This window comes from Pelodiscus sinensis, chromosome 31 (genome assembly GCF_052426305.1).
Source record: "Pelodiscus sinensis isolate ZL-2025 chromosome 31, ASM5242630v1, whole genome shotgun sequence".
In the NCBI taxonomy this organism is placed as follows: domain Eukaryota; kingdom Metazoa; phylum Chordata; order Testudines; family Trionychidae; genus Pelodiscus; species Pelodiscus sinensis.
The window spans coordinates 1,781,651-1,804,752 of record NC_143082.1 but is presented as its reverse complement, the minus strand read 5'-3'; the positions used below and the strand labels follow the sequence as shown (position 1 = coordinate 1,804,752).

The 23,102-nt window shown below is 48.3% G+C and overlaps 1 protein-coding gene across 8 annotated transcripts in view; it reads right to left on the bottom strand.

Moving 5' to 3' along the window:
• The window catches only part of SMARCA4 (SWI/SNF related BAF chromatin remodeling complex subunit ATPase 4), a 60,541-nt gene that overhangs the window by 11,660 nt on the left and 25,779 nt on the right, over window positions 1-23,102 (bottom strand). For all 8 annotated transcript variants that reach the window (XM_075916159.2, XM_075916157.2, XM_075916160.2 and 5 more), the window contains exons 14-23: window positions 22,818-22,875; window positions 20,720-20,838; window positions 16,529-16,679; window positions 14,708-14,871; window positions 12,098-12,164; window positions 11,314-11,424; window positions 9,609-9,851; window positions 7,231-7,344; window positions 5,170-5,277; window positions 2,472-2,558 (exon numbers count right to left, since the gene is read on the bottom strand). In XM_075916159.2, the coding sequence (XP_075772274.1) occupies window positions 2,472-2,558; window positions 5,170-5,277; window positions 7,231-7,344; window positions 9,609-9,851; window positions 11,314-11,424; window positions 12,098-12,164; window positions 14,708-14,871; window positions 16,529-16,679; window positions 20,720-20,838; window positions 22,818-22,875 (1,222 nt within the window). The remainder of the gene's footprint in view (window positions 1-2,471; window positions 2,559-5,169; window positions 5,278-7,230; window positions 7,345-9,608; window positions 9,852-11,313; window positions 11,425-12,097; window positions 12,165-14,707; window positions 14,872-16,528; window positions 16,680-20,719; window positions 20,839-22,817; window positions 22,876-23,102) is intronic.

Sequence of the window (23,102 nt, the reverse complement as noted above, 5' to 3'; positions counted from 1 at the left end):
AGCGGAGTGCCCCAAGGATCGGTTCTAGGACCGGTTTTGTTCTACATTTTTATGAATGATCTGGATGAGGGGATGGGTTGCATCCTCAGCAAGTTTGCAGATGACACTAAGCTAGGGGGAGAGGTAGATACACTGGAGGGCAGGGATAGGGTCCCGAGTGACCTAGACAGATTAGAGGATTGGGCCACAAGAAATTTGATGAGGTTCAACACGGACAAATGCAGAGTCCTGCCCTTGGGATGGAAGAATCCCAAGTATTGTTACAGGCTGGGGACTGAATGGCTAAGTAGCAGTTCTGCAGAAAAGGACCTGGGGGTTACAGTGACTAAGAAGCTGGAGATGAGTCAACAGTGCGCCCTTGTAGCCAAGGAGGCTAATGGCATTAGGAGGAGCCATTAGGCTGCATTAGGAGGAGCATTGTCAGCAGATCCAGAGAAGTGATTATTCCCTTTTATTCGACTCTGGTGAGGCCACATCGAGAGCATTGTATCCAGCTCTGGGCCCCCCACTATACAAAGGATGTGGACGCACTGGAGAGGGTCCAGCGGAGGGCGACCAAAATGATGAGGGGGCTGGAGCGCATGATCGATGAGAAGACACTGAGGGATTTGGGTTTGTTTAGTCTGCAGACGAGAAGAGTGAGGTGGGATTTGATAGCAGCCTTCAACTCCCTGAAGGGAGGTTCCAAAGAGGATGGAGAAAGGCTGTTCACAGTAGTGAGGGATGGCAGAACAAGGAGCAATGGTCTCAAGTTACAGTAGGGGAGGTCTAGGTTCGATATTAGGAAAAACTATTTCCCTAGGCAGGTGGGGAAGCACTGGGATGGGTTCCCTAGGGAGGGGGTGGAATCTCCATCCCTAGAGGTGTTTAAGTCTCGGCTTGACAAAGCCCTGGCTGGGTTGATTTAGTTGGGGTTGGTCCTGCTTTGGGTAGGGGGCTGGACTTGATGCCTCCTGAGGTCTCTGCCAGCTCTAGGATTCTATGAATTGTGAGACGAAATACTCCCTTTTGCTTGTTTTAAATCTGCTGCCTATTAGTTCCATTTGGTGACCCCTAGTTCTCGTGTTGTGAGTAAAGAACTTTTCTTTGTTCACTCTCCATACAATGATTTTCTAGCTCACTACCATGTCCCACTTCGCTGTCTCTTTTCCAGACTGAAAGTCCCAGTCTCATTACTCTGTCCTCATACGGCAGTTGTTCCATAACCTCTTTATTTGTCTTTGCCCTTTCCTGAACCTTTCCCAATTCCAAGAGCTTTCTTTTGAGATGGGGCCATCACAGCTGCACCCAATATTCAAGATGTAGGCACTGTGGTTAGGTGGATTTACTGGCTTATGTCATAGGCCTTCATCTTACTATAGGCATCTCATGGAGTTATATAGAGAGGCCACAGAATATTTTCTGTCTTCTTCTTTATCCCTTTCTTCTTTATCCCCAATGTTCGGTTTGCTTTTCTGCCTGCCATCCGGCCTGCATCCGTCGGACAAATCAAAACCTGGCAGTTCTTCAGCAGGGCAACGCCAAGCTGTTTGTTTGGAGAGGCTGAAATGATCTCTACAGAGCCTCAGCTGGGTGCAAGAGTCTTGGTGCGTTTCTATAGAGGGTTGTGGGATTTTAATCTTGTCTCGAAGATTCTTCCTGTCACCGCACAGCGGGATCCTTGGCTAAGAGGGAGATGTCCGAGCAGTTCTTGTCTGTGGAGGCCGGATGTGCGACTGGAATCTATTGGAGCATCCCTGACACGAGGCGCATGGCATTATGCAAGGAGACCACACTGGCACACGGTATTCAGGCGCAGGCTATACCAAAGCAATTGGTGCTGTTTGTAGCTCCACAGACTGCATGATGACTCCCATGATGTCCCGGACAGTTTTCGGATCAGTGTGACCAGACCTGACATTCTTGGTGCTGCTGAAAGGTCTAACTCCTGTCCAGTGTAACACCGAGATACACTGGTGAGCCTGGTGGCGGATACCCCCACCACAGAGCTGCACATCAAGCTTGGGATCGGCCATTTGATTGCTCACATGGACAGCAGTCTCGGCACAATGGCAACAGCTTCATTCACAAGCTATCCAATGGCTGCCTGAAGGCCTGGAAAGAACACGCAGGAATAAAGTCATCAAACATCTCTCTGGGGGCACCTGAGGCTGGAAGAGGATCCCCCGGATTTACGAGCGGAACATCTGTCTAGCTGCCTATGAGCAGAGGCTGCATCCAGTGAGACAACGAGCCTTATTGTGCCATTTGTAATTGCTATCACTTCCCTGGACTCTCGCTGGCTGCTAGGCTAACGCTGGAGGCTGCAGGGGAATATTTTGGGGGAGACACAGGAGTGCTACAGTGCCGCCCTGGAACCCAACCCACCCGCAGCCCAAACATGCTTGCTTTACATAGCCCTCGTTTTACACAACACGGGATCCGAGTGCACTAGGGTCCAGATCCTCCCTTGGCGACACTGTCCCCATTACCTCTATGTGCTGAAACATGTACGGATGGTTACAGATCTTCCTCAGCTGCATGATCGTGTTCATCAGGGTTTTCGTACCACCTTTGCCCTGTGCAAATAAAACCAGGATTACCAATGAGCCCCTTTCAAAGCTGTGGAAGGGAAAGCTGAGACCCTGCTGCACCACACTTGCTGTCAGGGTGCCCTACACTCTTGGCGGACGGGCGCAGTTGAGGACAAAGGCGGAACTGTTTGGATGTGTCGCGCCCGGGAGCTTTAGCAGCTGAGCGCGGACGGCTCAGAGCATGGAAGGGACACGGGAGGCATCTTCACTCAGTTTTCAGCAAGAACGTCACACGGATCTAGTCTCAGGGCTGCTACTTTAGGAGACGGACCCAGCCAACGACTCCAAAACCTTCTCCACTCACTAGCAAGGCCGATTCTCCCAGCCCCACTGCCGTTAGCTGCCCAAAACAGCTAGACCAGGGTTCTCAACCTTTTCCTTTGAGGTCTCCCCACCATGCTATAAAAACTCACAACTGATTCCACATATAAAAGCCAGGACCAGTGTTCGTGGGTGGCAAACGGGGCAGTTGCCTGGGCACCCATGACACTAGCCTGCTCAGGCTTCCGTTTCAGTCCTGGGCACGGGGCTTGCGGCCCTGGGTTTCAGTCCTATGCCATGGGCCGGAATAAGTCTCATGCTGGCCCTGCTCGACAGACCTGCTAAAACCTACTCGCAGCCGCCCCAGGCAGGGCTCCCTGCGAGCTGTGCGGCCACTCCGCTGGTCAGCACCCACAGGTAGGGTGTGTTTCTACTGGTGGTGCCTGGGTGCACAAAGTTATTCCACACATGGATGGAACATTGCCTCTGGGGGCCCCAGGCCCTGAATAAGAACCACTGAGCTAGACAACTGCCCATGTACCCCACTGCTCATGAAGTGAACTTCCAGTTAAGAACCCACAAAATCCCCTTCTGCAAGGAATAAAGGAATTGCAAAGCTCAGGGGAGAGGCAATCTCAGAGGTAGCGTACTGGACGAGGGAACAGTTCATTTTAAATCCAGCCCAACCAGCTACTGCCAGCTGTCCAGAGATCTGTGTGATCCAAAGTGCTGCGAAATTCCTAACAATTAGACGCAGCCCCCTTTATGGCACCTTCTTCTGGGCCGAATTGGGAGACCCCCCCCCCCCCCAGGTTTAGGTTTCAGTAACGGGGCAGAAGCGCACACTGCCTCTGCTTCATGTCTACACTCCCGGTGGCATGGGGCGTAGCTATGTATCCCGCGGCGTGGACAGACTTCTAGGACAGAAGGGATCTGCTGTCACTGTAGGAACTCCCCCATGACTGCAGCTGCCTGCCACTGACCGAGCTGCGTCTACACTGGGGCCTAGGTTAGCAGTTACAGCGCTCAGATGGGCATTTTTCACATCCTAACCCTACCCACAGCGAAGCTTTACGTCTAGACCAGGCTTCATCCTACAGTGCCAAATGCATTCAAGGGATGTCCCAAAGCACAGCAAGCACTAGGTGTGGACAAATCTCTGTTATAACTTTGTTGTATCATTTGCATAGGACTTTGTATTGTCTTTCCACATATAACTGTGTGTGGAGTCCTTCTATACAGAAACTTCGTATTAAGTCTGTTTATATAGCAACTTTGTATTCAGTTTTGGTATAATGTTGTAGTCACGTCTTCATTCAGTAAAAGGGAGAGATCTGTTCTGGCAGGGACTGCACTGCTGAATGACTGAGATGTGAACGGGGAAGGCACGGAAGACCGGAATCTCCAGCAGTTACAACAGCTGGGGAGGAGATGGGAGCCAGATCCAAGACCAGCAGGACCTGTCAAGCAGGCTCACGAAGATCAGACATACTGACAGCCCTGGGAGCCAGAGGCAGGCACCTCCCCTTGAAGAGGAATGTGGCAGCATCAAAGACACTGCAGAAGCAGCCGCCACTGATGACTGACTGACCCAGCCAGCCAAGAGCGCACAGATTTTGCATATGCACAGGGCGACTAACCGGTATAGACTTGCAGGAGAGGGAAGCTGCTCTAAATCTAAGGTGTCTTCCAGGAGGACTCCGGGTTTTCGTCTCAGGGCAGTAACAAGGGCAAGGCAAATGAAGCATTTGCCTCGGGCAGAGAGCTGAGGGGGCGTAGAAAAGACAGCTACTGTGCTGTCTTCGCTCGTGCCTCGCGCCACGTCAGCACCCCCACCCGCACCGAGGACAGTCTGGCCTCAGGCGCCAAATTATCTAGTTACGATTCTGTTTCGTCTTGTCAACATCGGAGTACCGATCTGGATTGGCAGACACCTGGCTCCACCCCTCCCCCATCTAACTCACATGACCATGAAATTAGGGGGAGCAACTAGCTGGTAACAAGACAGCATGTGCTTGTGTAATATCTCATATGTACATGATAAGAGTACTGATTGATACATGTATTACCAATAGATGTGGCATTTTGCCGTATCCCCCTGCAAAAGATCCCATGCAATACTTTAAGTACAGCCTAGGCACCTCTGAAAGCCAAGCGGATGTAGGTGCTTACCTCCACAAAAGAATCCCCCTAGCACTGTCGCAGCAGTGTGACTGGCAGCGAGCCTGGGAACAAACCTGACGGGGAAACGGGCCCCGTTGATGAACTACTTTTTAGCCCTGCTGCAGGTGAATGCAGGGAGAACAAGTAACAAAGCAGAGCCCTATTATCGCACCTTTTTATCCTTCTCGGAGCCATCGGTAAGCAGCACTCCCTTGGCCTGCATGTGTCTGTACAACACCCGCTGTAACGCCGACATGTCGCACTTGATCACATACTCCACCTAGAAGAGCAGAGGAGAGTTGCACATCACAAACCGTAAGCGCTACCCCCACCCTCTGGCTTATGAATAGGAGAACGCATAACTCGAAGGCGCTTTATGCAAAACAGATAACGTGACACGTCATTTTAAAGGTTGAAATCCGTTGAATCTGTGGATCCCATTTTTGTGCCTGTTCCACTCTTGGATGTGAAGTTGGAAAGATGAAGTGTGGATCTGTTTAGAATTCTTAATGGCTCAGTAGTCAAGCTAACCATTCAAGCCAAAACGTGAATGGCCCTGTTTTTCCTGTAAGCCAGGATCATGGTTGGTCATGCCAGGCCACCTGATGCTGAAACCCATTCTGCACTGAAGGTAAGAAAAGTCTGACCTGCGCACGAAGAATTCCCGCCTGGGGCAAAGGGCACCAAACAGAAGAAGCAGCTGCCAGATGCCAGGAGACCTCCCCACTTACTATCTAAGACTAAACAGGGCGAAGGCTCATGCCCAAGCTAGAAGGCAGCGTAGCTTGGGAAAGAGATGAGTAGAACAACTGCTGAAGGTAAGAATTTGCATGTAACAAAGTTTTAGTGGATTAGGATTTTAACTTCATAACTTACTGTGATCCGACTGTTTCACTTGCAGCCACTTAAATCCTACTTTTTACACTTACCCTCTTCCATCAACAAAGGGGACTGATCTTATGAGCTTTCTCTGTGTAAAACTTTTACGCTGGGGAAGACGGATTTGTCAGGGGATTGGGTTCCTTTGGGGGGCTGATTTCCTGGGTGCGGAGCCCACCCGGAGCTGAGCTGACTCAGTGTCTGTTGTTCTGCAGGGAAGCAGTAACCCCACCTCTGTGCCTTGGTATGAGGAGTCCAAAGCTTCTGGCCCGCAGAACAGGGTGGGGAGAAGCCTCAGAGAGCAGGAAGGCCAGCATCAGCAACATGATCAGCACCCTGGGGGACTTCTGTGATCTAACCCCACTGTCATTCTCAGCTTGTTCCCAAAACATCTCACTCCTACCCCCATGGCTGGCTTGTAGCTCTGCCCCCCCGCCCTGCCTTTGCTGAGTGCTTTGCGCTCTCTGCAGAGCGCTCAACTGGGATTCCCAGCCCATTAGCACTGTTCTCATCTGGCCAGAATGCTGCCAAGATGCTCTTTCACCACGGAGCTTGGCTGGTGCCAGCCACAGGAGCAACAGAGCAGGCATACAAGTCACTCCGGTGGAGCTGTCGGGCAGCACTATCGTCCCCACTTTGAGCCCACCACCTCTGTGCCAGCGGTAAGCCCCCAATCCGGTTTGTTCTCATCAGGCTAGCGTAGCTCCTCGGGATGAGACTAGCAAGCTGAAAAGCAGCAAAACACCCTATCAGTGCAGTGCAGCAGTTCCTAGACAGGAAATTCATTTGGCTTTCACAGAAACAGGGAAAAAACCTTTCCTACTGAACCGGGGTGAAGAAAAGGAAACCATGAAAAGCAAAAGTCTCTAGTAAGAACATCATGGAACCAGCTATCAAATGCTGGAGCGAACAGCTTCACTGACAACTATATGCCAGTTAAAGGGTAAATGGGTTAGTTTATCTAGCTCATCCCCCTATCGTGGGCCAGGCAGAAGTGCGAACACATTTGCCATTCCTGTACAGTTTTAATTGCTCAAATCTTGGAGCTTTCCCAATTTTCCTCAGAAGATGTCTCAGCTTCTGTAGTCTCTCCATTCAGCGATGTGACGACTTACAGAAGGAATGCAACATAAAACAAACACACAGAGAAAACACTAAGTGCAGTGCAGTTCACAGCTTCTAGGACACAAGGATCCCTTAGATCCGGTCTGATTTCCTGGATAGCTGCTAGGCCAGGGAATTTCATCCGAGCACAAGAACTTGTGTTTGACTAAAGACCATCTTCCAACAAGGCCTCCGGAAAGCACGGGGCACATGTGCGTGTGCTGATCTGCACCTTCCTTGCAGGGGTTACCTTTTCAGGCAGCTGTGCTTCCACCTCCTTCTTTAACCGTCGCAGCAGGAAAGGACGCAGCACTTTGTGTAAACGACGGATAATCAGAATAGTTTCTTCTTCATTCAAATCCACCTGTGTTTCCACCCGGGAAATAAGAATACAAAAAGATTAAAATCTTTTTGATTTTAAGATTAAAATTTTAAGATTAAAATCTTAGGGGAGATTCCAGAAGACTGGAAAAGGGCAAATATTGTGCCCATCTATAAAAAGGGGAATAAGAACAACCCAGGAAACTATAGACCGGTCAGTTTAACGTCTGTCCCAGGGAAGATAATGGAGCAGGTAATTAAGGAAATCATATGCAAACACTTGGAAGGTAATAAAGTGATAGGAAACAGCCAGCATAGGTTTGTGAAGAACAAGTCATGCCAAACTAATCTGATAGCTTTCTTTGATAAGATAACGAGCCTTGTGGATAAGGGAGAAGCGGTGGATGTCATATACCTAGACTTTAGTAAGGCATTTGATACGGTCTCGCATGATATTCTTATTGATAAACTAGGCAAATATAACTTAGATAGGGCCACGATAAGGTGGGTGCATAATTGGCTGGATAACCGTAGTCAGAGAGTTGTTGTTAACGGTTCTAAATCCTGCTGGAAAGGGATAACAAGTGGAGTTCCTCAAGGGTCTGTTTTGGGATCCGTACTGTTCAATATCTTCATCAATGACTTAGATATTGGGATAGAGAGTACGCTTATTAAGTTTGCAGATGATACCAAACTGGGTGGGGTTGCGACTTCTTTGGAGGATAGGGACATAATTCAAAATGACCGTAGCAAGTTAGAGAAATGGTCAGAGGTAAACAGGATGACGTTTAATAAAGAGAAATGCAAAGTGCTCCACTTAGGAAGGAACAATCAGTTCCATACATACAAGATGGGAAGCGACTGTCTAGGAAGGAGCATGGCAGAAAGGGATCTAGGGGTCATAGTGGACCACAAGTTGAATATGAGTCAACAGTGTGATGCTGTTGCAAAAAAAGCAAATATGATTCTAGGTTGTATCAACAGGTGTGTTGTAAGCAAAACTCGTGAAGTCATTCTGCCGCTCTACTCTGCACTAGTTAGGCCTCAGCTGGAGTACTGTGTCCAGTTCTAGGCGCCACATTTCAAGAAAGATGTGGAGAAATTGGAAAGGGTACAGAGAAGAGCGACAAGAATGATTAAAGGTCTAGAGAACATGACCTATGAAGCCAGGCTTCGTGAACTGGGCTTGTTTAGTTTGGAAAAAAGAAGATTAAGGGGGGACATGATAGCGGTTTTCAAATATCTAAAAGGGTGTCACAAGGAGGAAGGAGAAAATTTGTTCCTCTTGGTTTCTGAGGACAGGACAAGGAGTAATGGGCTTAAAGTGCAGCAGGGGAGGTTTAGATTGGACATTAGGAAAAAATTCCTAACTGTCAGGGTGGTCAATTATTGGAATAAATTGCCAAGGGAGGTGGTGGAATCTCCCTCTCTGGAGATATTTAAGAACAGGTTAGATAGACATCTGTCAGGGATGGTGTAGATGGAGCTTGGTCCTGCCTTGAGGGCGGGGGGCTGGACTCGATGACCTCTTGAGGTCCCTTCCAGTCCTATGATTCTATGAAAATGCCTTGAGTCTCTCCCCCCCTCAACATTTTCACTAAAGATGGCAAGGTCCCAATACTAAGGAGCCCTAGCTCTTTTTGAGCAAATCCCAAAGTGCTTTGCAAAGAAAGTCATGATCATCCCCATTTCACAGAGGGGGAAACAGACTCAGAGAGGGCTAGGGACTTGTCCAAGGTCTCCCAGTAGGCCAGTGGCCGAGCTGGGAATAGCAAGGAGGTCTATAGGCTCTCTCCATAAACTCTGCACCTGATGACTTACAGCTTTGACTTAGCCACACACCTCTCAAAACTGCAAACCCATGGCTGCAGCTGTCCAAGTCAGGGATTTCTGTACTGAAACCTCGACATTTTCCCTGTGCAGTTTTACTATGCGGCACTCACACCCCAATGACTCCACTTGGAGAGGAGATTTGAATGAATCTCTCCAGTTCACTTAAAAGCCTGGAGGATTTTGTGCAATCTGAGAATCTGTTTTGACTAGATCCAAGGCAGCGACCTGCTGGGATGGCTGCAGGACAGAAAGACAGCTTGCTCTTATTCCAGCACTTGCTAATTACCACTCCCGCTGTCTGGTGTCAGGCCCCAGAAATTCACGTCTGAATGAAGACCGTATCTCTGCCCTAGCAGCAAACGGTCTAAGCTAGCATTACAATCAAATGGCACGGCTCCCCAGGGATTCGGTGCCTTATTTCAGCACAAGGTCGTGTGAATCCTACTGCTGCCGGATGGCTATTTTCACAGCTACCTTCTCTCCAGTCATGGCGAAGGGAGCGTTGAACCACTGCTCAAACGTGCTGCAGCTCTTGAAGATGGTGGGAAGTAGGAAATTGAGCAGAGCCCACAGCTCCGGCAGTTTATTCTGTAGTGGAGTTCCTGTCAGCAGCAAGCGGCGCGGCGCTACGTAGTGTGTGTTGAGGACCTGGGTTAGCTTACAGTGATGATTCTTCATTCTGTGACCTTCATCAACAATCATGTACTTCCAGCGAATCTGCAGAGACAGAAGCGCAACAGAGACGGGGTCAGGACCTGCAGGAATCCCGCTTTTCCTAAGCGCAGCAGCTCTACTCACACCCTCCAACGCAGGCCAATCACAAAGTCTTCACCATCCATGCAACTATGTCTGCCCTGCGGGGGCCGCCCTCAGAGACAGATCAGAGCTGACTAGGGTTGTGAAAGCCTTGTCAAGTTTCATTCAAGCTGCTGCTGGGAAGGTGCTCCCATTCACAAGCCCTTTCTTGGCCTATGGCACCGAGAACTGAGGCAGCAGGCAGAATAAGGGGATGACACAAAGGAAAGGGACAGTAACCCCAAGAAATGATTAAGGAAGAGGAATATTACCCAGTTAGTTATTCTAGTATCTCACACACCATGTACCACCCTCAGCCGTTCCTTAGCTTCCTGGATAAAGCCAAGGGCATTTCGTTTCCTTTGGAACTGGGAACAGGAAAAGCTAAAACCTCCATGTGAAGGCCTCTCTAGCTGAGAGAAGATGCACCAGTTTAACTCAACACAAACCCCTAATCAATGCAACTTAATTTAGTAGTTCACTGAAAGAAACACCACCAGATAAAGGGGTAACACGCAAATCTCTACTACTGAAATAATCCACGTAACTAGCCTGGTGAAGTTTCACACTCCCACGTCTGGGGATGAAACAGCGACATTCTGACCTCGGAAGAGTGTCAAACGCAAGCCACGAACTGACACAGGCCACATGAGTGGACCTGAAGTACATTAGGGTACGTCTACACTAGCCCCCTCGTTGGAACTAGGGAGGCTAAATGTAGGCATTCGAAGTTGCAAATGAAGCCCGGGATTTAAATATCCTGGGCTTTATTTGCATCTTCCCGTCTGAGCACCATTTTTAAAGCCCCTTAGTCTGAACTTCCTGCCCACAGCTACATGCGGCAGTCAAACGTTAACTCGAACTAAGTCCTTAGTTTGAGTAACTGTTACACCTCATTCCAGGTGTAAGGACTTAGTTCGAGTTAACGTTTGACTGCCATGTGTAGCCACGGGCAGTTAGTTCGGACTAAGGGGATTTAAAAATGGCGCCTGGATGGGAAGATGCAAATAAAGCCTGGAATATTTAAATCCCGGGCTTCATTTGCAACTTCGAATGCCTACATTAGCCTCCCTAGTTCCAACTAGGGGGCTAGTGTAGACATACCCTTAGTTTCCAGGATTTCCGTGTGAAAGATGGGCGACTGCCTGCTAAGCTTGGGGGAGGGTGTGTGTGTGCACGTGCATTTCCTGTAATGCTTTCGTTGTGAGCACACACCACTTTAGGAGGGATGGCAGATCACTGACTAATCTAGTTACTCCTGAGAACATAAAATGCAGGGCCTGAAAAAGGCAATAGCTGGGCGACAAAGCCCCAAGAGGAGTGGCCCATAAGGCAGCCACGATGGGGCAAGAAGGGCAATTAGCCACAGGAACGAGAAACTCACCTTGGCAAGAATGTGCTTATCTTTGATGATATACTCGTAGGTTGTAAGCAAGACATTAAACTTCCCGCTTCGAAGCTGAGGTACAAATGCCCGTCTCGCTGCTGGAGAGCCCTGGCAAAGGAGGAACGGAAGAAAAAAAAATCAAATCAAAGTCATTTCTAGCAAGGGGCGTTACTACGAGTTTGTCTACAGCCGAGGTGGGGGTGGGGGGAGGGGACCTTTGTGGGTTGGGAGCCAACTGAGCCACAGAAAAATCAGGGCCGGATCCAATCCCTGGGCCTTAGATTTCCCACCCCTGATCTAGTATGCGGCAATGCATACTAGGGGCGTACAAATTCTAATGTGCACCATCACGCTGCACGCTAAGTGGCCCATGTAGACCCTGCTGGCATGCTTTAAAATTTCCTGATTGCACATTTTTAGTGTGTGCCAGCAGTGCCTACACAGAGTATCGCACACTGCATTGTAGAATTCACACTCTTCTAGTCTGGACTCTATGCATTGGGCAAAATATACAAGTCCTGATTATCAGCAACAGGGGGAAAATCCCACGCTCCTGACTGCTTCCCCCCAAAAACCGAGCTGGAATGTTTCCACAGACCATGCCACCTAGCTCTGTTCTCTTGCCCAAGTATTCAGATCCAACACAGAAGCGCAGTCACCCAGCAGCTGGTGCGCTTGTGAAGGAAGGGACTGATGCGCGTGTGGCGGCTGGGTACGCCTTTCAACATGTACACTCTACGGTGGAAGGGTGAGACGTGCAGGACTGAACCCCACTACTTGCCTTGTACGAGACCTTCACCACAGAAGGAGCCCATTTGTCAAACTCATACGCCCAGTTGGACAAAGTTCTAGGAGAGAGGGAAAGAGAAAACACGACCTGTAAAAGCCACCCTTGCATAATGGACGCCAGGCCAGGGCTGTTGGTGCAAACCCTTCAGTCTCCAGCAGCTCTTAGGAAATCAGCACACTTGCTGCAAGAGCCATTATCCAAGGTACTCGAGCACAATCCAGCCGCTTCCCTGGGATTACGGCAGCTCTGCCTATTCTCCAGGAACGGCTCCATGGAGACGCACTTGCCACTGAGCTGGCGCGTGCTGCCCACGCGCCTCACGCACAAGAGAGGAGATGGTTTGTCCGGAAGGGTCTGCTGGGGCCACACCTGCCACCTACGTAACTTCATGTTCCCCTGGCCGGAGGGCACAAGGGCCAGAGTGGGCTCGGCCAATCCTCCGTTCTTCCGCCGGCACAGAACCCCGAGGAGCAGAACTCGGTGGCAGCGGAGAGAGACCCGATTGTGGAAAGGGCGTGCACAGCACATTGCAAAGAACCGGTTGCCGCAAGGCGCGTAAGTGTTCCTTCTTCTCCAAGCCACTGTCCACACAGATTCCAGGCCTAGAGAGGGGCAAGCAATTGCTCGGCAGTGGGAAGCTGGAGTTTGTTGTAAATTGGGACTGCAGGACGGGGCATCCGATCTGAAAGCCTGCGCTTAGGAACAGTGGTTCGTTAATGAGTGGCTCAAGCTCCCATAGTTATTCCACAGGTTTCTGTTTGTCTAGGGCAGCGGTTTCCAACCTTTTCCAGATGGGGACCCATTCTGGCAATTCAGGAAGCCTTGGTAACCCAAGGCCATTCAAAAACAGGGAGGAGAGAGGGCAGAGCCACCTGGGGAGACACTTGGCGACCCTTTTGAACCGTAACAGTGACCCATATTTGGGTCCTGACCCATCAGTTGGGAAACCCTGGTCAAGGGTAACTTCACTGCCAAAGCCGACTTGCTGGGTTGTTTGTCCGGGAGGGTCAGGACGGCTGCGTAGGCTAACTGCCCAGGCTGCACCTGGAGGAGCCAGGAAGCAGGGCTTGATTAAATGCAGCTCAGCTGGGCACGAACAGGAAGTGTCTGTATAAAGCCCAGGTGGTGACAGCAGCCCTGGCTGCCTGAAAGGAGCCACTCCCTGACTGTTGGGCCTATCAGAGTTATGAGCCAACAGACCAAGCACACCCCTCATTTGGAACTGGCAGTACTTGGGGGGAGAGGGAAGAGGAGGAAGGTGCAGATACATCACGGTACTGTATAAACTTAAACAACAAATGGTCTGGTAGCACTTTACAGACTAACAAAATTCTGCATTAAAGATAAAATGCTAAAAAGAAAACGAATGGGAAAGTTAGAAAAAGGCTCCACAAGGTAAGGAAACTGTTTCTTGGCTTGTTTCATTTAAATTAAGATGGTTAAAAGCAGCATTTTCCTTCTGCCTAGTAAAGTTTCAAAGGTGTACGAAGTTTGGAAAGACCCCTAAGATTTAGTTCAGCATCATGAACAACTTCCACCCGTGAGGCAGTCCTAACTCTGAGGTTCTAGTGTAAAGGGCAGCCCGCAGTGTCCCCCTGGGAGGAGGGAGCTGGCAGCCAGGAAGGTAGGAAAAGGAGCAGGAGGAGAGCTGCACAGCGCAGGCCTGGGCACCATGACACAACACTAACTACATTTCATACTAGGCTAAGTCAATCACCCATTGCATGGAGCAGGGATTCCCCATGTCTGCCACCGGTGGTAAGACTGGAGAGAGATGCTTGTGCCACTCTGCTTGTCTGTCCCCGAGCGGGAGGGAGGGCTGCAAAGAGCCCATGGCACAGACATAGCTGCACTGGATGCTACTGAACAAAACAATCCCATTTAGCGTGTACGGGGTGCAGGTACCTCAAGAGCGGACTTAGCCCGGGCAATCGCTCAAAGGAGCTTTCCACGCGCCAGGGACTGAACTGGGAACGCGCCATTTCCCAAACGTTGCATGCCCGAGGGAGCGCTGCCCTAGTTTGTCAGGCGAAGACACGGGCTTTCGTATCACAGGTAAAGAGGAACAGCTCTGCTACAGCCTGGAATGCCCGAGTTCTGGCTCTTCACACCAGTGCATTGATTTATTATTTCAGGTGAGTGGGGAAGGTGCCTTTAAAGGTGCCTTCTGATTACTCAGATTGACATGATGTCTTATAACATTAGGGTAAAATTTAGTCCACTGATTAAGAGGCTGTGAGCCAAAAGCCTATGCCTGGGGGCAGAAGAGCAGCAGCATCCCTGAGGGCAAGTGTGACATTATCTGGGTTTCTATAGTTGCTTTGTCCAAGGCTCTCAAAGCCCCGTCCAAATGGTCCCGAATGCCCTGGTACGGCCAGAGCCACTACAGCCATTTTGCAGACTGGTAGCGGAGGCAAAGCAGCAGAGTGAACTCCAAGGTCAGAGGGGGGAGTCCGTGGCAGTGCGAGGAACGGAGCCCATAATTCACAACTGGCTCTTTAGCCCAGCCCCAGCCATCCCACCCTGCTACCCTGCACAGCACCACTAGAAGGAACATTGCGGTCCCACCCTTTCCACCGTCGGGCCACGCGCCACACTTACGAGAGAGGTACTATAATGAGGAAGGGCCCGTTGATGCGCTTGTGCTCCATGAGGTATGTGATTAAAGCGATGGTCTGGATCGTTTTGCCCAGACCCATCTCATCTGCCAGGATGCCATTCAGGTTATTATTGTACAAAGAGACGAGCCACTCCAAGCCTTTAATCTGAATAGAAAGAGAACAGAGGGCGATTCAAAGAACGTCAACTAAAGAGGACATGCTAGGAGGAAAAAAAGCCACACTTCCTTGTGAATGATCTGCAGCCACTTGCCTTATGTAACACTGTAATGAATTATTTATTGATTATTAAACCTCTTGTTTTAGAGTTAATTATCTCAAAGCGCTCCTTGGCACCGATCCATTCCTTTTCCTTCTGGATCACGTGTACCACACAGAGAGCTCCCTTTAATGTGCTGTGCTTTAAGCCAGTGTTTCTCAACCAGTGGTACGAGTATCCTTAGGGGTACTTGAGAGAAGTCTGGGGGGTACATCAACAACTGACATTTGGAGAAAACTGAACATTTGTTTTAAGTTTCACAGCGCTTTATTATTTTTGTACTTTACACCCCAAAATTTCATCACTCACCCGGCTACGATTAAGTTGTTTAAACCAACGTGTTGCAACGGTAGAAAAAAATTGTGTGTGTCTGAAAACTGTAGGTACTGGGGGTACTTACAATTTTTTTAAAGGGGTATTTTATTTAAAAAAAGGTTGAGAAACACTACTTTAAGCGACAGGCCAAGTCTGGCTAAACAGTTGTTTTATTAAGGAACCCTCTTCTCCAGAAGCTCGGATCATTTTATTCTCATCGGCATCTCTCGGAACTTTACCAACTGTCTGGTTGTTTGCACGGACTGACGGGAACAACCTTCCACTCCCTGCAGTGGGGGAGAGATCGGAGGTGAGAGCCAACGGGCTCCTCTCTTTAATGCCCAGGATTTCACTGACTAATATCACAAGTGAGGTCTTACACCACCAGAGCCTACTAATGAGCACAAAACGTTAGCCGTTCCAGAGGGCTTTCCATCTTCAAAGTACTCCAGAATTACCTAACTACACCTACAGATGCCACAAAGTGTCTGTCAAGTCACTTTGGTCCCTGCAGACTGCAACCGATTCGAGTATTATCCAATCGTTTTCAGCCTGTTTGGTGCAATTCAGACGTAGCCGTGTGTGTTTAAAACTTGCTCGTCAGCTTTATTACATTGTGGGTTTGCTTACCGAGCTAGGGTATTCAGCAGGTTCAAAAGGTAAGAAACGATGCCCTATGAACCCAAACAGATTAGACCACATCAGCTTGGAGATGCAGCTGCAATGCCTAGGCAGACAAACAACCGAGCACAGTGAAGGCGCGCCACCTCAGAGCAGTGAGGGAAGCAGGACAGGAGCCCAACACCAAGCAGGGTGAGATCAGTTGCCTGGAGCGCTCTAAGGAGGCTTTTCTGTTCAAATACAGTCTGCACAAGGAACTGACATGCAAGGCAGAGCTAGGCCAGGAATTCACTTGTCATAACAAACATCATTTTGAAAGGGACATTAAATCTCAGGGATCGTGGTAAAGCCAGTCCCTGGATGAGCCCTACGGTGGGGGGCTGTTATCCCACGTCTGGTACTGCAGAGTCCAGAAAACATCCCTTTGAGCTGCTGGTCAGAGACAGGCCACTGGACTACGTGCTGTGGGTCTCATCCCTCCTGGCAAGTCCTAGGTTCTCCCCCCACAGCTGAGCATCCCTGAGGTAGATCAGACATGCTGTACGTGTGCATACGCTATTCCAGTCCCAATCACCCTGAACCAGGGTGTTTCCTCCCTCAGTGTCTCACCTGGTATTGTTTGAGGACGCCATTGACCATGAGCGTGGACTGTTTGTCCACTCGTTCAGTGACCGCGTGGGCCACAGCGTAGTAAGATTGCAATCCCCTCGCCAGAGCTTGGGAGACCCCATACTCATCATCAACATCTTGCTTAGCATTTCTAAAAAATAAATACATAAAGGGTTTTGAATCGATATGGAGATAATCCTTCTCACTTCTCTGGGAGACAGGCTTCCTCGGGGCCCAATGACCCCCGGGGGGGACCCCACGAAGCCTTGGACCTCATTAATTCTTTACTCCAAAGTACAAACCCCATCCACTTCTTTGCCTCTGAAAGAACATTTTAGTCTCGTCTCATCCCGGTTTACCTTTGCCTCATACTCTCTAGGATCAGGAAGCAAAGAATAATGCCTGCTCGTTAACACCTTGGAAACGACCAGGTGGGATAAGATGTACAGCAGCACCCAGGTATCTTTGGAGCACAAGCCCTGCTGAATTTTGAAGATCCAAACCACAGCATGCTTTGAGAGCAAGAAACTTTACTTGAATGGGAAGTAAATTCTTATTACCATATCATCCAACAGCTTATATTTGTTTGAAAGGAATTACTGGTTCAAAAAAAAAAAAAAAAAAAAAAAAAAAAAACAATTTTGCACATATTTTGCCTATTTAATCTATTATAGTTGCTTTTGCAATCCACGTACTAGTATTTCCTGGTGTGATTAGAATCTCTTCCAATTGATGCACCAGAAACTGGAGACCCCCTCCAGTAGGCTTAACACTACAGCCAAATGGTGCTTCCTTAAGTGCAGTTTAAGGCGCACACAACTTTTTTGCTTTTGCAGCTCAGAAAGGCAACTAGGAAGCGGCAATTTGAACAAGAAAAAGGGCAGGCAAGGGAGAACTGTTCTGCTGACATCTTTCGACCAGTGTTTGCATGCAAGCAAGCACGAACGAACAGGGGAAAAGATCTGAGAGTACAGTGTATCTAAGCCCTTACAAATATTAAAAGCAAAAAACTAGGCTACTGCCACAGTAAGGTGCAGTTTCTACATGCACAGAAGTATCCAGAATGCTAAGTTATAGTTGCTGAGGGAAGCAGAACTTGAACCCACTTTGAAATGTTCAGCATTTTCCATACATGACGATAACTTTTTTCTTTATCTGGGCAACGCTTGCCACCATGGGAACCATAAACGCGGTCATCCCCGATTCTTTGTCTTGTAAAGTATCAACATTGCATTACCTTCTTTTCTTCCATTTCCTTAGTTTAAAAAACTAACAGCTCAGATAGACATTCTGGCATAAACGCACCTATGCCACATTCATACTCAGGGGTGCTTTATAAAACCCAGCGCACGGTATGAAAAAGGAGGCACATTATGGCACTGTGATATGCTGGCTTAATGCAGGCGACTACCTCTCTAGACAATGTAATGGCTTATTGACAGCTGGGAGACTTTTCCTTAGCAAAGTAGGCTGTCATGGGATCCTCTCATGGATCAATGACTGGCTAAAAGATAGGAAACAAAGGATAAGAATAAATTGTTTTCAGAATGGAGAGGGGGAACTAGTGGGGTCTGTAAGGCAGTGATGGGCAAGCTGCATGTGGCCCATCAGGGTTGTGTGTGGCCCATGAGACATTTTGCAACGTACAGGATTGCCAGATTCTGCTGCTTTCTGTCTGTAGTCTTTTTCCTACCAGTATTACTGAAGTGATGCACATGTAAAGCAAGGGCACGTGAACCAAGATGCGTGCTGGCTGAGAGAGCCATGTGCTCTCTCTACAGCCAATCAAAGTGCTGCTCCAATTCAAATCAGCACACCCCATAAATTCTAGGTACCCAGCAAGCGCAGTAAGCAAAGCCGCCCTATCCCAAGAGACGGCTTTGTTTACGACAATGTTGTGGCCCACTAAGACGAAGGGCCACTCATGCAGCCCACTCACTAGCCTAGTTTGCCCATCGCTGCCCTAAAGGGTCTGTACCAGTGTACCCTGAGGCCACTCAGAAGAAATTCAAATGCCATCCCACTGATTAGCAGAGCACCCACAATTAGGTTTTATGTTTCTATGGGCGGTGCGCATTAGCACATGCCTCAGTGCATATACAATTATATTTTGCACCTGGATGGAAAAGATTAGAGGAAACATTGGTCTGTCCTGGGACCAGTCCTATTCAACATATTCATAAATTACCGGGACAAAGGGGTAATCAGCAAGATGGCAAAATTTGCAGAGGATAGTTCAGTCCAAAGCAGACTGTGAAGAGCTTAAAAAGGACCTCAGAAAACTGGGTGATTGGGCGACAAAATGACAGATGAAATTCAATGTTGATAAATGCTAAGTAATGCACACTGGAAATAATCCCAACAATACGTAAAAAATGATGAGGTCTAAATTAGCTGTTACCACTCAAGAGGGAGTTCCTGGTGTCATTGTGGATAGTTCTCTGAAAAAATCCATTCAATGTGCAGCAGCAATCAAAAAAAGCAAACAATGTTGAGAATAATTAAAAAAGGGATAGATTAGACAGAATATCATAATGCCTACATATAAATCCAGGGTACGCCGACATCTTGAGTATCGTATGGAGATGTGGTTGCCCCATATCAGAAGAGATATACCAATATTGGAAAAGGTTCAGAAAAGTGCAACGAAATAATTAGGGGGATGGAAAAGATTCCTCAGTAGGAGAGATTAATGAAGCTGATAGTTGCCTCTTTTCCAAGTTGAAAAGTAAGTGGGGACATGGTAGAGGTCTGTAAAATGGCAACTGGTATGGAGAAAGTAAATAAGAAAGTGTTATTTACTCCTCCCCGTAATGTGAGAGCCAGGTGTTACCCAGTGAAATTAATAATTAACACGTTGAGACCAAGCAAAAGTAAGTATTTCCTCACACGTGATAATCAGCCGGTGGGACACTGCCAGAGGATGTTGCGAGGAAAGCATAACTTGAACCCACTTTGGAGTAGAGAAACTGTAACAGTTCAAAAAGAACTAGGTAATTCTTGCAGGCCGGGCCCACCAATGGCTGTGTGCCAGGATGGGCAGGAATAGTCCCCGTAGCCTCTGGTTATATGGGGCTGGGAATGGGCAAGAGGGGAGGGATCCCGTGATGATTCCCTGTTCTGTTCACTCTCCCTGGGGCACCTGGCATTGGCCACTGTCGGCAGACAGGACCCTGGGCTGGATGGGCCTTTGGTCTGACCCCGTCTGACCACTCTGATGTGGCTCATGTAAGGGTTCAAGCCTAACCGCTTGATGTTCTAATCGGACATAATTCAGGGCAGTCTATTGACCAGCATTCTGCAAGAGGTCAGACTAGACGCTCACAGCGGCCCCTGCTGGTGTTCTAATCCGTGGCTGATGTTTGCAGGGAGCGTTTCAGTAGCTGTGCTGGCCCCAGAACATTGGAGACAGAAGATGGCTGAGGCACCTGATTGGACCAGCTTCTGCTGGGGAAAGACACAAGCTTGTGAACTTACACAGAGTCCTTCCTCAGGACCTCTAAAGCTCCTCTCTCTCAAACCAGAAAGGACATGACCTCCCCACCCCTTGGGTCTCCAGCAGGTATGCAGCCATGATTTCTTATGCTATTTTCATCTGCAAGCCTTTTCCCGTCTCCAAACGTAGCTAGGGAGGGTACCCAAGAAAGACCTTTTAAATAAAAAAGCAGCACCCAAGTTTCCTTGTACTTGGCAACCAACATGTTAGTTTTGCTTCATTTTTCAAAAACCCTGGATCACTGTATTGCTAATATAAAGCTTCCTCGAGAATCAGACACAATTCCCATTAAAATCAACAGATCTTGCATCTAAATCTATTATGTAGATTTGAATGTCTCAACCTTAATCTCTGGGTAAAGACCAAGCATAACAAATCAGAGGCCCCAAATGTCATTTTTAGAGTGCACTGGGAGGGAATGATAAGCTACTGACAAACAGGGATTACAATGGAAGCCTTTCTAGCAGGAAATGACAACTGTACCAGCCAGGTGACCGAGGTGCCCCTCATACTGGAACAAGAGAGCAGGGGTTTGCAAGTCTTTTGCCAGTTACTAGTGCCTGTCAATCCTGCCTCCAGGAAAAGAATGGAAACCAAACCACACTAATCCTGGGTGATTTCTTCCTCCGACCCCCCCACGGAAAACAAAACGGGATTTAACACACTGATGCAGCAAGTGACCACGTGGAGCTTACTCAATAATGTGCCTGGCATCGACTTCGGACACATCGTCGCTGTCTGGGTCTGGGATCTTCTTCTTCTCCTCCACAGGCAGGGCAGGCTGAGCAGGCTGTGGCTGCTCCTCTTCCTCCTCCTGCCAGAAATGGAAGGCTACGTCACTGGGACTATCCAGCTACACATGCTCCTCCTTACGTGCAGCAGAGAACAGTGTTCTGCATCCTGACAGGGAGATGGAGCTGACCAAGTCTGCACAAGCCACTTAACATGCAGCAAACTCTTAAAATTCATGCTGCAAACATTGCAAAAACCCATCCCCTTGGAGACACCTCTTCCCTTCCCTCCTGTTGCTGCGATGCTATCAAGCACAGAGTTTTGTTCACCAGCTGCTGCTGCAGGAGACTTCAATGCACAGTGGAAGTGAAGGACAATATACAGGCCAGTTGGCTGGTTGGAATGAATCCGATGTGTAGATTTGCATTGACTTTTCATGTGTAGGACTCAGCCTGCCCTGCTACAAAGCTATAGACTCTCTTTGCACCTCCCTGTACAATTGGAGTATCTAGGCCTACTTTGTGACCATATCTGCAGCCTTTTCATTCGTTTTCTTTTAGAAAAATGGCCAACATCCTCCCCTCCCCCCCCCCCCGATCATAACTGAGCAGAAATAAAAACTTTGGCCAAGATCTCCAAACCCAGGGCTCCAACATCCATATTTAGACACCAGAATAAAAGCAGCCCCTTTTTCAAAAAAGGGGAGTGTTGGCTTTTCCTATTGACTTCAACAGGATTTGTACATTTGTGGCATCTTTGGAAAAAAAATTACACTACTTATGTAGGTACCTACACAAATCTATTTGGTCTCCTTCCTAAATATGGATGTAGGAGCTAACCATAGGCATCTAAGTGTGAACATTTTTCATGTATGGTCTAGAATGCTGACCGACAATGCACCCTGCCTCCTGCCATCCCTATGCTAACAACCCGGCCCCCTTTCCTCCCGTGATTTAAAACTGAATTCTTGCTGAGGGGAGTAGGAACTTCCATTACGTTGGCAAAACCATGCCTGCCCCTAAGCTGTCAGTGCAGAATATCAGACCAGCCCACCACAAGTGGCAGAGTAGTAAAAGGCAGGGAGGGCGACCGAGATTAATGGTTCAATCTCATACGGGATGCAGGGGGAGCTTTACCCGGTCCCTATCCCCAAAATATTGCCTCTTCCTCACTCCAAACTGTAGCGCACTCAAAGAGTGATGGTGCCTCCTGAACCTAGTACTTTTTTTATATTTACATAGTTCCAGATTATTTATGGACCTTTAAGAACCCACAAGCAACAGTCACTGCGGGTATGTCTAGAGACAGTCTGGAAGTCTAGACCCGGATCTGTCGGCTGGGGAAGCCTCTGCCGACTGATCCCTTATGCCTCGGACGGCAAAGGCTTCCCCAGCCGACAGATCCGTGTCTAGACTGCCAGGCTGTGCTGAATCAGCTGATCATCAGCACAGCACGGCGGCCATGTTTATTTTAATGAATCAGGGATTATTTAAATCCCCGCTTCTTTGCCTATGCCGGGTAAACTAGTTTATATGGCTCCGTCGACGGAGCCACATAGTCTAGACATACCCTGCCTTACAGATCAAGGACTGGTTCCTGCAAGACAGGGAAAGATTGTGAATTATTCCAAGACTGCCCTGTTCTGTACCCTCCAAGCTCTGGAACTGACCATGGTTAGAGACAGGATACCAAGCTAAATGGACCATTGGTCTGACCCACTAGGGCAGCTGTTTTTAAATCCTTATACACGTATGATGGCAATGCCAGGCTACTATGAGAAGCAGAGATTTGCAGGACTGTGTCCTAGTTAAGACATGACACAACAGAAGAAGAGATGCCAAGCGGAAATAGGACAGCATGAGGTTATTTCTACACCGCATACATTAGAGCTTTCAAGATGTATTTGTTCTAAATGAATTCCACTTAGCGAAATGAACATTGAACTATATTTGAAAAAATAAATACTGGATTAAGCTGAAGATTTTTTTTTATATCTTCTTGTTATTTTCGGTTTTAAAATACTAGCACACAAAAAATATAACTTAAGACACATTCACTTACCTCTTCCTCCTCCTCCGACCCACTTTCTTCACTGTCAGATCTGGGAGCTACTTCATATCTAATTAAACACAAATATTAATATTTAATGCCAGTTCCGACGCAGAGTGCAGTGCAATGCAGAGACATGAGACTGGCTTGGCTCTGAAAGCCTTCAAACTCAAACCAGAGTGAGATTACTGCTACTTTTAACCCAGGAATTTGACTAATTGTTTTCCTTTCTAATCCCAGGTTTAGAACCAGTGCACCCAGAAAAATTAATTGGGCCTGAGTGCATAAGACAATTAA